The sequence below is a fragment of the Salvelinus fontinalis genome, chromosome 10, assembly GCF_029448725.1.
Source record: "Salvelinus fontinalis isolate EN_2023a chromosome 10, ASM2944872v1, whole genome shotgun sequence".
NCBI classification, from domain to species: domain Eukaryota; kingdom Metazoa; phylum Chordata; class Actinopteri; order Salmoniformes; family Salmonidae; genus Salvelinus; species Salvelinus fontinalis.
This window is the reverse complement of record NC_074674.1, coordinates 48445922-48462056: the sequence shown is the minus strand read 5'-3', so window position 1 is coordinate 48462056 and position 16135 is coordinate 48445922. Positions and strand designations below refer to the sequence as shown.

At 45.7% G+C, this 16135-nt stretch overlaps 1 protein-coding gene across 1 annotated transcript in view; it reads left to right on the top strand.

Moving 5' to 3' along the window:
* The window catches only part of LOC129863322 (protocadherin Fat 3-like), a 93315-nt gene extending 92242 nt beyond the window's left edge, over nt 1-1073 (top strand). Inside the window, exon 22 of the mRNA XM_055935213.1 lies at nt 330-1073. Coding sequence (XP_055791188.1) covers nt 330-1073 — 744 coding nt within the window. The remainder of the gene's footprint in view (nt 1-329) is intronic.
* The last annotated feature ends 15062 nt before the right edge of the window (nt 1074-16135 follow it).

The window sequence follows — 16135 nt, the reverse complement described above, 5'->3', positions numbered from 1 at the left end:
CCCCTGCAGTGGAACCAGTACTGGCAGAAGTCACTGCACACACTTGCAGTGAAACCACTACTGGCAGAAGTCACTGCACACCCCTGCAGTGGAACCAGTACTGATAGAAGTCACTGCACACCCCTGCAGTGGAACCACTACTGGCAGAAGTCACTGCACACCCCTGCAGTTGAACCACTACTGGCAGAAGTCACTGCACACCCCTGCAGTGGAACCAGTACTGATAGAAGTCACTGCACACCCCTGCAGTGGAACCACTACTGGCAGAAGTCACTGCACATCCCTGCAGTGGACCCAGTATTGACAGAAGTCACTGCACACCCCTGCAGTGGAACCAGTACTGGCAGAAGTCACTGCACACCCCTGCAGTGGAACCAGTACTGGCAGAAGTCACTGCACACCCCTGCAGTGGAACCACTACTGGCAGAGGTCACTGCACACCACTGCAGTGTAACCAGTACTGGCAGAATTCACTGCCCATCCCTGCAGTGGACCCAGTACTGACAGAAGTCACTGCACACCCCTGCAGTGGAACCAGTACTGATAGAAGTCACTGCACACCCCTGCAGTGGAACCAGTACTGGCAGAAGTCACTGCACACCCCTGCAGTGGAACCAGTGCTGCCAGAAGTCACTGCACACCCCTGCAGTGGAACCACTACTGGCAGAAGTCACTGCACACCCCTGCAGTGTAACCAGTACTGGCAGAAGTCACTGCACATCCCTGCAGTGGACCCAGTACTGACAGAAGTCACTGCACACCCCTGCAGTGGAACCAGTACTGATAGAAGTCACTGCACACCCCTGCAGTGGAACCACTACTGGCAGAAGTCACTGCACACCCCTGCAGTGGAACCAGTACTGGCAGAAGTCACTGCACATCCCTGCAGTGGAACCAGTGCTGCCAGAAGTCACTGCACACCCCTGCAGTGGAACCAGTATTGGCAGAAGTCACTGCACACTCCTGCAGTGGAACCAGTACGGGCAGAAGTCACTGCACACCCCTGCAGTGGAACCAGTGCTGGCAGAAGTCACTGCACACCCCTGGCCCCTCAGACTCACACTGGGAGCTAGCAGGTGGATCACGCTGCCCACAGCGAGCACAGCAGGTGGTGTCTTCTTTCATAAGAAATGTAAAACATCTTAATGAATGAACATGGTTTGTAAATCTAGAGCTACTACAGCAACAAAAGTAACTGATACAACTGAGAAAGAGAAAAAAACAACAGATTCTGAAGAAACCAAGGGTGGTACCAAGGGTGGTGCCAAGGGTGGTGCCATGGGTGGTGCCATGGGTGGTGCCAAGGGTGGTGTCATGGGTGGTGCCAAAGGTGGTGGCCAGTGGAGCTTTTCTCTTCCTTTTCTGTGCTGCAGTTGAGAGACAAAGTCGTGTTAGACAGAGCATGCTTCAGGGGTCCAGCAGAGGCGATGGCGTCGATGGTTTCATCCATGGCAGTTCTCTCCTATGCCCTCTGTATTCTGAGGGCTGCCAGATGCTCTTTCTCCTCGGCTCTCAGCCCTCTCCTTCTCAGCCCTCTCCTTCTCGGCCCTCTCCTTCTCGGCCCTCTCCTTCTCGGCCCTCTCCTTCTCGGCCCTCTCCTTCTCGGCCCTCTCCTTCTCGGCCCTCTCCTTCTCGGCCCTCTCCTTCTCGGCCCTCTCCTTCTCAGCCCTCTCCTGCCACTGGCACATGTATTCCTCCTAGGTGAGGCATGTGGCGACCACAAGGGGTCTTCTGTATCGGTCTGGCCGATACTTCAGGACAGTAAGGATGTACCCCAGGTCTTTCACTATCAGCCCCCCCCCCTCTATTAGGGGGTGCTCTTCTAGAGCTGGGACTGGGGCTGGGACTGGGACTGGGACTGGAGCAGGGACTGGGACTGGAGCTGGGGCTGGGGCTGGGGCTGGGACTGGGACTGGAGCAGGGACTGGGACTGGAGCCGGGGCTGGGGCTGGGACTGGAGCAGGGACTAGGACTGGGACTGGGGCTGGGACTGGGACTGGAGCAGGGACTAGGACTGGAGCAGGGACTAGGACTGGAGCAGGGACTAGGACTGGAGCAGGGACTAGGACTGGGACTGGGGCTGGGACTGGGACTGGAGCAGGGACTGGGACTGGGACTGGGACTGGGACTGGGACTGGAGCAGGGACTGGGACTGGGACTGGGGCTGGGACTGGGACTGGGACTGGGGCTGGGACTGGGACTGGAGCAGGGACTAGGACTGGAGCAGGGACTAGGACTGGAGCAGGGACTAGGACTGGAGCAGGGACTAGGACTGGAGCAGGGACTGGAGCTGGGACTGGAGCAGGGACTAGGACTGGAGCAGGGACTAGGACTGGAGCAGGGACTGGAGCTGGGACTGGAGCAGGGACTAGGACTGGAGCAAGGACTGGAGCAGGGACTGGGACTGGAGCAGGGACTGGAGCTGGGACTGGAGCAGGGACTGGAGCAGGGACTGGAGCAGGGACTGGGACTGGAGCAGGGACTAGGACTGGAGCAGGGACTGGAGCTGGGACTGGAGCAGGGACTGGGACTGGGACTGGAGCAGGGACAGGGACTGGGACTGGAGCAGGGACTGGGACTGGAGCAGGGACAGGGACTGGGACTGGAGCAGGGACAGGGACTGGGACTGGAGCAGGGACTGGGACTGGGACTGGAGCAGGGACTGGGACTCCCCCTGTCCAGGGTGTCCGGCCTCGTCATGCTCAGGTTCTTGTGCCTCCTCCTGAACATTTCCCACTACCTCTTCGAAAGTGCTGGGACTGTTTCCCCTGGGTGACACAACCTACAATAGAATAGAATGTAACTTTTTTATTTTGGCATCACCATACACATCCACATTTACATCACACACGTTTAGAGCAGTCAGTCCAGCAGTCTAAAATCAAATCAAATGTTATTGGTCACATACACATGGTTAGCAGATGTTATTGGTCACATGGTTAGCAGATGTTATTGGTCACATACACATGGTTAGCAGATGTTATTGGTCACATACACATGGTTAGCAGATGTTATTGGTCACATACACATGGCTAGCAGATGTTATTGCGAGTGTAGTGAAATACTTATGTTTCTAGATCTGACAGTGCAGCAGTATCTAACAGGCAATATCTAACAATTACACAACAACACCTAATATCTAACAAATTCCTCAACAAAACCTAATACACACAATCTAGTAAAGGCAAGGGATGAGAATATATAAGTATAAAATATATGGATGAGCAGTGACAGAGCGGCTAAGATGCAAAAGATAGTAGAGAATAGATAATGAAGGATACAGTATACTGTATATTCATGAGATTGTATTTTATTATTTAAAAATTATATTATTTAACCAGGTAGGCCAGTTGAGAACAAGTTCTCATTTACAACTGCGACCTGGCCAAGATAAAGCAAAGCAGTGCGACACAAACGACAGAGTTACACAAAAACAAACGTACAGTCAATATCACGATTGAGTTCCACATGTTTTATAAACTCACAAAAAAACAAAACAATAAAGAGCAAAACGAAACGTGAAGCAAATGCAGTGCTACAAAAAACAAGATCCCACAAAACAGGTGGGGAAAAAAAGGCTGCCTAAATATGATCCCCAATCAGAGACAACGATAGACAGCTGCCTCTGATTGGGAACCATACCAGGCCAACATAGAGATGCAAAAACTAGAGTACCCACCCTAGTCACACCCTGACCTAACCAAAATAGAGAATTCAAAGGACGTCTAAGGTCAGGGCGTGACAGTCAATAACACCATAGAAAAATCTATGTACAGTGTGTGCAAATGTAGAAGAGTAGGGAGGTAAGGCAATAAATAGGCCAGAGAGGTGAAATAATTACAATTTAGCAATTGACACTGGAGTGATAGATGTGCAGATGATGATGTGCAAGTAGAGATACTGGGGCTCAAAAGAGCAAGAGGATAAATAACAATATGGGGATGATGTAGTTGGGTGGGCTATTTACAGATTGGCTGTGTACAGGTACAGTGATCGGTAAGCTGCTCTGACAGCTGATGCTTAAAGTTAGAGAGGGAGATATAAGACTCCAGCTTCAGTGATTTTGGCAATTCGTTCCAGTCATTGGCAGCAGAGAACCGGAAGTCCACGATAATCTATTTTGTTTTTGTTGACATTGAGTGAGAGGTTGTTTTCCTGACACCACACTCCGAGGGCCCTCACCTCCTCCCTGTAGGCCGTCTTCGTCGTTGTTGGTAATCAAGCCTACCACTGTAGTGTCGTCCGCAAACTTGATGATTGAGTTGGAGGCGTGCATGACCACGCAATCGTGGGTGAACAGGAAGTACAGGAGGGGGCTGAACACGCACCCTTGTGGGGCCCCAGTGTTGAGGATCAGCGGGGTGGAGTTGTTGTTTCCTACCTTCAACACCTGGGGGCGGCCCGTCAGGAAGTCCAGGACCCAGTTGCACAGGGCGGGGTCAAAACCCAGGGACTCAAGTTTATGGACTAGAAGCTGTCATCTCTATTGACGCCATCTTTGGTACATGCATTGTGTCCTCCTCCCAGAGTGCTAAGAACCTTGTACACCACATGTACACCAACATCCTGTTATAGGTTTACACACACACCAACATCCTGTTAAACAGCAAGATGGCGCCGATAGAAATGGCAGCTTCGCTTCTAGTCCTTAGGAAACTCTGCAGAATTTAGTTTTTTTAAATGTATTATTTCTTACATTGTTATTAGCTCAGAAAATCTTAAGTGTTACTAGATACAGCCGGGAATAACTATTGGATATCAGAGAGATGTCAACTTACCAGCACAACCAGCACTACGACCAGGAATACAACTTTCCCAAAGTGGATCCTTTGTCAACACCACCCGGGGCATTTGAACTGATTCCAGAGGCCGACCCCAAACAACGCAGCCGGAGGAGAGGGTGCCGGAGCGGTCTTCTAGTGAGGCTTCGGATGCACACACCACCCACCGCTTCCGAGTATATTACTCGCTAATGGCCAGTGCTTAGTTAACAAAGTCGACGAGATTAACTTCTACTTCATCACCATCCCGGATCCGGGAGCATCCTCATCAGTAAAAAGCTGACTAGCATAGCCTAGCATAGCGCCACAAGTAATTTTTTTTATTTATTTTTATTTCACCTTTATTTAACCAGGTAGGCTAGTTGAGAACAAGTTCTCATTTGCAACTGCGACCTGGCCAAGATAAAGCATAGCAATGTGAACAGACAACAACACAGAGTTACACATGGAGTAAACAATAAACAAGTCAATAACATGGTAGAAAAAAAAGAGAATCTATATACAATATGTGCAAAAGGCATGAGGTAGGCAATAAATCGAATAATTACAATTTAGCAGATTAACACTGGAGTGATAAATCATCAGATGATCATGTGCAAGAAGAGATACTGGTGTGCAAAAGAGCAGAAAAGTAAATAAATAAAAGCAGTATGGGGGTGAGGTAGGTAAATTGGGAGGGTAGTTTACAGATGGACTATGTACAGCTGCAGCGATCGGTTAGCTGCTCGGATAGCAGATTTTTAAAGTTGTTGAGGGAGATAAAAGTCTCCAACTTCAGAGATTTTTGCAATTCGTTCCAGTCGCAGGCAGCAGAGAACTGGAAGGAAAGGCGTCCAAATGAGGTTTTGGCTTTAGGGATGATCAGTGAGATACACCTGCTGGAGCGCGTGCTACGGGTGGGTGTAGCCATCGTGACCAGTGAACTGAGATAAGGCGGCACTTTACCTAGCATAGCCTTGTAGATGACCTGGAGCCAGTGGGTCTGACGACGAACATGTAGCGAGGGCCAGCCGACTAGGGCATACAGGTCGCAGTGGTGGGTCGTATAAGGTGCTTTAGTAACAAAACGGATGGCACTGTGATAAACTGCATCCAGTTTGCTGAGTAGAGTATTGGAAGCTATTTTGTAGATGACATCGCCGAAGTCGAGGATCGGTAGGATAGTCAGTTTTACTAGGGTAAGTTTGGCGGCGTGAGTGAAGGAGGCTTTGTTGCGGAATAGAAAGCCGACTCTAGATTTGATTTTGGATTGGAGATGTTTGATATGAGTCTGGAAGGAGAGTTTGCAGTCTAGCCAGACACCTAGGTACTTATAGATGTCCACATATTCTAGGTCGGAACCGTCCAGGGTGGTGATGCTAGTTGGGCGTGCGGGTGCAGGCAGCGAACGGTTGAAAAGCATGCATTTGGTTTTACTAGCGTTTAAGAGCAGTTGGAGGCCACGGAAGGAGTGTTGTATGGCATTGAAGCTCGTTTGGAGGTTAGATAGCACAGTGTCCAAGGAAGGGCCGGAAGTATACAGAATGGTGTCGTCTGCGTAGAGGTGGATCAGGGAATCGCCCGCAGCAAGAGCAACATCATTGATGTATACAGAGAAAAGAGTCGGCCCGAGAATTGAACCCTGTGGTACCCCCATAGAGACTGCCAGAGGACCGGACAACACGCCCTCCGATTTGACACACTGAACTCTGTCTGCAAAGTAGTTGGTGAACCAGGCAAGGCAGTCATTAGGAAAACCGAGGCTATTGAGTCTGCCGATAAGAATATGGCGATTGACAGAGTCGAAAGCCTTGGCCAGATCGATGAAGACGGCTGCACAGTAATGTCTTTTATCGATGGCGGTTATGATATCGTTTAGTACCTTGAGCGTGGCTGAGGTGCACCCGTGACCGGCTCGGAAACCGGATTGCACAGCGGAGAAGGTACGGTGGGATTCGAGATGGTCAGTGATCTGTTTGTTGACTTGGCTTTCGAAGACCTTAGATAGGCAGGGCAGGATGGATATAGGTCTGTAACAGTTTGGGTCCAGGGCGTCTCCCCCTTTGAAGAGGGGGATGACCGCGGCAGCTTTCCAATCCTTGGGGATCTCAGATGATACGAAGGAGAGGTTGAACAGGCTGGTAATAGGGGGTGCGACAATGGCGGCGGACAGTTTCAGAAATAGGGGGTCCAGATTGTCAAGCCCAGCTGATTTGTATGGGTCCAGGTTTTCCAGCTCTTTCAGAACATCTGCTATCTGGATATGGGTAAAGGAGAAGCTGGGGAGGCTTGGGCGAGTAGCAGCGGGGGGGGCGGGGCTGTTGGCCAAGGTTGGCGTCGCCAGGAGGAAGGCATGGCCAGCCATTGAGAAATGTTTGTTGAAGTTTTCGATTATCACGGACTTATCAGTGGTGACCGTGTTACCTAGCCTCAGTGCAGTGGGCAGGTGGGAGGAGGTGCTCTTGTTTTCCATGGACTTTACAGTATCCCAGAACTTTTTGGAGTTAGAGCTACAGGATGCAAATTTCTGCTTGAAAAAGCTGGCCTTTGCTTTCCTGACTGACTGCGTGTATTGGTTCCTGACTTCTCTGAACAGTTGCATATCGCGGGGGCTCTTCGATTCTATTGCAGTTCGCCACAGGATGTTTTTGTGCTGGTCGAGGGCAGTCAGGTCTGGAGTGAACCAAGGGCTATATCTGTTCTTGGTTCTGCATTTTTTGAACGGAGCATGCTTGTCTAATATGGTGAGGAAGTAACTTTTAAAGAATGACCAGGCATCCTCAACTGACGGGATGAGGTCAATATCCTTCCAGGGTACCCAGGCCAGGTCGATTAGAAAGGCCTGCTCGCAGAAGGGTTTTAGGGAGCGTTTGACAGTGATGAGGGGTGGTCGTTTGACCGCGGACCAGTGGCGGATACAGGCAATGAGGCAGTGATCGCTGAGATCTTGATTGAAGACAGCAGAGGTGTATTTGGAGGGCAAGTTGGTCAGGATAATGTCTATTAGGGTGCCCATGTTTAAGGATTTAGGGTTGTACCTGGTGGGTTCCTTGATGATTTGTGTGAGATTGAGGGCATCAAGCTTAGATTGTAGGACTGCCGGGGTGTTAAGCATATCCCAGTTTAGGTCACCTAACAGAACAAACTCTGAAGCTAGATGGGGAGCGATCAATTCACAGATGGTGTCCAGGGCACAGCTGGGAGCTGAGGGGGGTCGGTAGCAGGCGGCAACAGTGAGAGACTTATTTCTGGAGAGATTAATTTTTAAAATTAGAAGTTCGAACTGTTTGGGCATAGACCTGGAAAGTATGACAGAACTTTGCAGGCTATCTCTGCAGTAGATTGCAACTCCTCCCCCTTTGGCAGTTCTATCTTGACGGAAAGTGTTATAGTTGGGTATGGAAATCTCAGAATTTTTGGTGGCCTTCCTAAGCCAGGATTCGGACACGGCAAGGACATCAGGGTTGGCAGAGTGTGCTAAAGTGGTGAGTAAGGCAAACTTAGGGAGGAGGCTTCTGATGTTGACATGCATGAGGCCAAGGGTTTTTCGATCACAGAAGTCAACAAATGAGGGTGACTGGGGACATGCAGGGCCTGGGTTTACCTCCACATCACCCGAGGAACAGAGGAGTAGTAGGATGAGGGTGCGGCTAAAGGCTATCAAAACTGGTCGCCTAGAGCGTTGGGGACAAGGAATAAAAGGAGCAGATTTATGGGCGTGGTAGAATAGATTCTGGGCATAATGTGCAGACCGGGGTATGGTGGGGCACGGGTACAGCGGAGGCAAGCCCAGGCACTGGGTGATGATAAGAGAGGTTGTATCTCTGGACATGCTGGTCTCAATGGGTGAGGTCACCGCATGTGTGGGGGGTGGGACAAAGGAGGTATCAGAGGTACGGAGAGTGGAACTACGGGGTCCATTGCAAACCAAAACAATGATAACTAGCCTGAACAACAGTATGCAAGGCATATTGATATTTGAGAGAGACATACAATAAGGCATAAAGTGATTGCAGGTCTTGATTGGGAGAGCTAGCTAAAACAACAGGTGAGATAACAGCAGCTAGTCAGCTAACACAGCAACAGCAGGTAAAAATGGCGACGACTAGGCAGAGAGGGTCGGATTAACTACACACAGATCCTGAGTTAAAGCACAGAGCCGAAAGATAAAACACAAACAAACAGAATGGAGTACCGTGAATCAATGGACAGTCAAGCAGGCATCAGCTATGTAGCCAAGTGATCATAGTGTCCAGGGGGCAGCCGTAGATGGAGCAGGGAGGCCCCCACCAAGCTAGCACGCGGCGTCCAAAGTTAGTAGCCCGGGGGGTGGTCTGCTCAGACGGAGGGGGTCTGCTCAGACGGAGGCCGGCTGAGGGTACAGCGGATGGGGCACTCGTCTGCAGACCAGACGTGGTCGTGTCGACAGAGAATCCAAGCCAGATGGCGATGGCGAAAGAGAGGTTGTGAACTGCAGAATTGTGTTTGCTAACTGGTGCTAGCTTCGTGGCAGTGGCGCTAGCTGCGCTAGCTGCGCTAGCTGCGCTAGCTGCAAGCCAGCTGTGAGGATCAGAAGTAGTGGCTCAGGGATTACGGCAGGAATCCGGCGTTGTTATCGAGAAGAGATAGAAAAAAAACGTTAAAATATATACAAGAAATACGAAAAAATACAAACGTACATGAGAGGACTAGAGAGACACGTCTACACTGCTACGCCATCTTGGTACATCAAATACTAGTATATAAATATCATGAAATCACAAGTCCAATACAGCAAATGAAAGATACACATCTTGTGAATCCAGCCATCATTTCCGATTTTTAAAATGTTTTACAGCGAAAACACAATATGTATTTCTATTAGCTAACCACAATAGCAAAAGACTCAACCGCATATTTTCACCATTTTTTTACCGCATAGGTAGCTATCACAAAACCGACCAAATTAATAATTAGTCACTAACCAAGAAACAACTTCATCAGATGACAGTCTTATAACATGTTATACAATAAATCTATGTTTTGTTCGAAAATGTGCATATTTGAGGTATAAATCCTAGTTTTACATTGCAGCTACCATCAAAAATATCACCAAAGCAGCCAGCCAATAATTACAGAGAGCAACGTGAAATACCTAAATATTCATCATAAAACATTTATGAAAAATACATGGTGTACAGCAAATGAAAGATAAACATCTTGTGAATCCAGCCAATATTTCCGATTTTTTAAGTGTTTTACAGCGAAAACACAATATAGCATTATATTACCACAATAGCAAAACACACAACCGCATTCATTCACCGCAAAGATAGCATTCGCAAAAACCAGTAATAAATATAAAATAAATCACTAACCTTGACCAACTTCATCAGATGACAGTCTTATAACATCATGTTACACAAAACATTTACATATTTAGAGCTGAAAACCGTGGTTATACATTGTGAAAATGTAGCAACTTTTTCCCAGAATGTCCGGATATATTTCTGACACTCACCTAATCTGACCAAATAACTCATCATAAACTTTACTAAAAAATACATGTTGCAAATGCAGCAAATGAAAGATACACTAGTTCTTAATGCAATCGCCGTGTTAGATTTTTAAAAATAACTTTAACAAACAGCTTACGTTATAGCGAGACAGCGCCCGCAATAAGGGCGGAAAATAGGACTAAGCTTTTTCCACAGAAATACGAAATAACATCATAAATGGTTCCTACTTTTGCTGAGCTTCCATCAGAATCTTGTACAAGGAGTCCTTGGTCCAGAATAATCGTTGTTTGGTTTTAGAATGTCCTTTTCTCCTGTCGAATTAGCAACCATAGCTAGCCATGTGGCACAAACGTGCCCAACTTCACCTGACGCAAAGAAAAGTCCAAAACTCGCAATAAACGTTCAATAAACTGATACTCGGTTGAAAAAAACTACTTTATGATGTTTTTATCACATCTATCAAATAAAATCAGAGCCGGAGATATCTACTGTGTATACCGAAAGCTTTTCAGAAGGCAATCTGGGGTTCCTTCTCGCGCCTTCGAAGACAATGAAATTTCCAGACACGTCATTCCAAGAGCTCTTGTTCGACCTCAGATCAAGCTAGACACCCCATTCCACCTCCCACTGCCTGATAACATCTAGTGGAAGGCGTATGCAGTGCATGTATATCCATAGATTTCAGGCAAATTAATAGGAAGGCCCTGGAACAGAGCCTCGATTTCAGATTTTTCTACTTCCTGTCAGGAAGTTTGCTGCAAAATGAGTTCTGTTTTACTCACAGATATAATTCAAACGGTTTTAGAAGAGTGTTGAGAGTGTTTTCTAGCCAATAGTAATAATAATATGCATATTGTACGAGCTAGAATAGAGTACGAGGCAGTTTAATTTGGGCACGATTTTTTACAAAGTGAAAACAGCGCCCCCCCCCCCTATTGAGAAAAGGTTATGGCAAGAGTTGCTTCCAAAAGAGATATCCGGGATTGTAACATACTCTGGTTTCACGGAGACATGGCTAGCTGGGGACATGCTGTCAGAGTCCGTACAGCCAACGGGATTTTCAGTGCATCGCGCTGACAAGAACAAACATCTCTCTGGTAAGAAGAAGGTCGGGGAGTGTATGTTTCATGATTAACGACTCATGATGTAATTGTAACAACATACAATAACTCAAGTCCTTTTGTTCAACTGACCTAGAATTCCTCACAATCAATTATTATCTCCCAAGAGAACTCTCCTTGGTTATCGTCACAGCCGTGTATATTCCCCCGCAGGTGGATACCAAGACGGCCATCAAGGACCTTCACTGGACTTTATGCAAACTGGAAACACTACATCCTAAAGCGGCATTTATTGTAGCTGGGGATTTTAACAAAGCTAATCTAAGAACAAGGCTACCTAAACTCTATCAGCATGTCGATTGCAGTACACGAGCGAGTAACACACTCGACCCCTGCTACTCTAACTTCCGCCATGCATACAAGGTCCTCCTCCACCCTCCTTTTGGCAAATCTGACCATGAAATAACCACCCGAACCACTACTTGTTCACCCCGCTATCATCCAGAAGGCGAGGTCAGTGCAGGTGCATCAAAGCAGGGACAGAGAGATTGAAATGCAGCTTCTATTTAAGGCCATCGGATTGGTTAACAGCCACCACATGCACACCAACATCCTGTTATTAATCAGGATTCTCAAGTATTCTGTTTTTAGTAGACGCGTATAAACATCACATCCCTGATATACAATAGCCTGTAAAAGCTATGTGAAACCCGGGTAAGATGCTTGGGAAAATGCTGATGTTAGACGGGATACTGTGGCATGTCAACGTGTAATCCATTTTACTGTTGTTTTTCACGGTCTGCGCTGGTTTCATGGGTGACGATGTTTTCATCTGATTGTTGAACAAATCACTTCAGAAAGTAGGCGCAGTTCCATCCACCATAATGATTTAGCTTGTTATAATTCATTTACTATAATGTACTACTGGCTACTTTCACCCCTAATTTAGACACGTTTCTGCTTATAATTTCAGACATTTGGTAGGCCATATTATAATTTCAGACATTTGATAGGCCATATTATAATTTGGTAGACATTTGGTAGGCCATATTATAATTTCAGACATTTGATAGGCCATATTATAATTTGGTAGACATTTGGTAGGCCATATTATAATTTCTGACATTTGATAGGCCGTATTATAATTTCTGACATTTGATAGGCCGTATTATAATTTCTGACATTTGATAGGCCGTATTATAATTTCTGACATTTGATAGGCCATATTATAATTTGGTAGACATTTGATAGGCCATATTATAATTTCTGACATTTGGTAGCCCATTATTATAATTTCTGACATTTGGTAGCCCATTATTATAATTTGGTAGACATTTGTTTGTCAACTATAGCTAGATACATACAGCTTCTCTTCTGTCATAACTTGTTTCCCCAGAAGACTAAATAAACTAGTGCTCAGCAGAATAATGTCTTACATTGATAGAATTAATGCATTATTAATCTAGTTTAACACAGCTAACGTTGTCTGTTTCCTTTAGGGACCGGGGAGAAAACTCAATAACATCCAAAACAGTGGAAAGATTGATCCTGTGAATAAATGTCCAAAATCTTATCCGCTTGACCGGTTTTAAGACTTCAGTTGGTCTTGGGTGCATATCTGATGTGGTGGGAATACTGTCTGCTTGCATAACAGTGTCGAAGATAACACATTACACGCCCGCTCACATCTTCTCAAGAGCTGCTGAAGTAAATAAATCATACATTTCTCAAATCAAAATCAAATCAAATGTATTTATATAGCCCTTCGTACATCAACTGATATCTCAAAGTGCTGTACAGAAACCCAGCCTTAAAACCCAAAACAGCAAGCAATGCAGGTGTAGAAGCACGGTGGCTAGGAAAAACTCCCTAGAAATGCCAAAACCTAGGAAGAAACCTAGAGGAACCAGGCTATGAGAGGCAATGCAGGAAGAACGTATGAACGTAGAAGCAAGGTGGCTATATTTTCTCCACTTCCTGTTCCCAAGACAAAATCAACAGTATTGTTGTATAATTTCACTGCAAGAAATGTACAGTTCTGCATTAGTTAATATTATATTACATGTGACAGGTTGTACTGTAGGCCTACCGTCAGTGTCCAGTGTCCCTGTTTTAGTTACTATTCCACTAAACAGGGACACTGTGTTTTAGTTACTATTCCATTACAGTCAGTGTCCCTGTTTTAGTTACTATTCCATTACAGTCAGTGTCCCTGTTTTAGTTACTATTCCACTACAGTGTCCCTGTTTTAGTTACTATTCCATTACAGTCAGTGTCCCTGTTTTAGTTACTATTCCATTACAGTGTCCCTGTTTTAGTTACTATTCCACTACAGTGTCCCTGTTTTAGTTACTATTCCGTTACAGTCAGTGTCCCTGTTTTGGTTACTATTCCATTACAGTCAGTGTCCCTGTTTTAGTTACTATTCCATTACAGTCAGTGTCCCTGTTTTAGTTACTATTCCATTACAGTCAGTGTCCCTGTTTTAGTTACTATTCCATTACAGTGTCCCTGTTTTAGTTACTATTCCATTACAGTCAGTGTCCCTGTTTTAGTTACTATTCCATTACAGTGTCCCTGTTTTAGTTACTATTCCATTACAGTGTCCCTGTTATAGTTACTATTCCATTACAGTCAGTGTCCCTGTTTTAGTTACTATTCCACTACAGTCAGTGTCCCTGTTTTAGTTACTATTCCATTACAGTCAGTGTCCCTGTTTTAGTTACTATTCCATTACAGTCAGTGTCCCTGTTTTAGTTACTATTCCATTACAGTCAGTGTCCCTGTTTTAGTTACTATTCCACTACAGTCAGTGTCCCTGTTTTAGTTACTATTCCATTACAGTCAGTGTCCCTGTTTTAGTTACTATTCCATTACAGTCAGTGTCCCTGTTTTAGTTACTATTCCATTACAGTCAGTGTCCCTGTTTTAGTTACTATTCCATTACAGTCAGTGTCCCTGTTTTAGTTACTATTCCACTACAGTCAGTGTCCCTGTTTTAGTTACTATTCCATTACAGTCAGTGTCCCTGTTTTAGTTACTATTCCACTATAGTCAGTGTCCCTGTTTTAGTTACTATTCCATTACAGTGTCCCTGTTTTAGTTACTATTCCATTACAGTCAGTGTCCCTGTTTTAGTTACTATTCCACTACAGTCAGTGTCCCTGTTTTAGTTACTATTCCATTACAGTCAGTGTCCCTGCTTTAGTTACTATTCCATTACAGTCAGTGTCCCTGTTTTAGTTACTATTCCACTACAGTCAGTGTCCCTGTTTTAGTTACTATTCCATTACAGTGTCCCTGTTATAGTTACTATTCCATTACAGTCAGTGTCCCTGTTTTAGTTACTATTCCACTACAGTCAGTGTCCCTGTTTTAGTTACTATTCCACTACAGTCAGTATCCCTGTTTTAGTTACTATTCCATTACAGTCAGTGTCCCTGTTTTAGTTACTATTCCACTACAGTGTCCCTGTTTTAGTTACTATTCCATTACAGTCAGTGTCCCTGTTTTAGTTACTATTCCACTACAGTCAGTGTCCCTGTTTTAGTTACTATTCCATTACAGTGTCCCTGTTATAGTTACTATTCCATTACAGTCAGTGTCCCTGTTTTAGTTACTATTCCACTACAGTCAGTGTCCCTGTTTTAGTTACTATTCCATTACAGTCAGTGTCCCTGTTTTAGTTACTATTCCATTACAGTCAGTGTCCCTGTTTTAGTTACTATTCCATTACAGTCAGTGTCCCTGTTTTAGTTACTATTCCACTACAGTCAGTGTCCCTGTTTTAGTTACTATTCCATTACAGTGTCCCTGTTTTAGTTACTATTCCACTACAGTCAGTATCCCTGTTTTAGTTACTATTCCATTACAGTCAGTGTCCCTGTTTTAGTTACTATTCCACTACAGTGTCCCTGTTTTAGTTACTATTCCATTACAGTCAGTGTCCCTGTTTTAGTTACTATTCCACTACAGTCAGTGTCCCTGTTTTAGTTACTATTCCATTACAGTGTCCCTGTTATAGTTACTATTCCATTACAGTCAGTGTCCCTGTTTTAGTTACTATTCCACTACAGTCAGTGTCCCTGTTTTAGTTACTATTCCACTACAGTCAGTGTCCCTGTTTTAGTTACTATTCCACTACAGTCAGTGTCCCTGTTTTAGTTACTATTCCATTACAGTCAGTATCCCTGTTTTAGTTACTATTCCATTTAACCCATATGAACTTCAATGAGGAATATTCTGTTTATTCATGGATACAGGGATACTTATGAGAGGGATATGAAAGGTGCATGTAAGCAGCTTCTCCCGAATAAGACCTGAAGCAGGATATGAATATGAATACTGTGTGCATGTTAACGTGGTCACTGTCTCTCCTCTCTTCTCTCTTCTCTTATTACCTCTCCTCTCCTCTCCTCTCCTCTCCTCTCCTCTCCTCTCCTCTCCATCACTCTCTCTCCTCTCCACCACTATCTCTTCTCTCTTCTCTCTCCTCTCCTCTCTTCTCTTCTCCTCTCTCCTCTCTTCTCCTCTCCTCTCTTCTCCTCTCCTCTCCTCTATTCTCTCTCCTCTCCTCTCTTCTCCTCTCTCCTCTCTTCTCCTCTCTTCTCCTCTCCTCTCTTCTCCACCACTCTCTCTTCTCTCCATCACTCTCTCTTCTTCACCACTCGCTCTCCTCTCCACCCCTCTCTTCTCCTCTCCACCCCTCTCTTCTCCTCTCCACCTCTCTCTTCTCCTCTCCACATCTCTCTCTTCTCCTCTCCACCACTCTCTCTTCTCCTCTCCACCACTCTCTCTTCTCCTCTCCACATCTCTC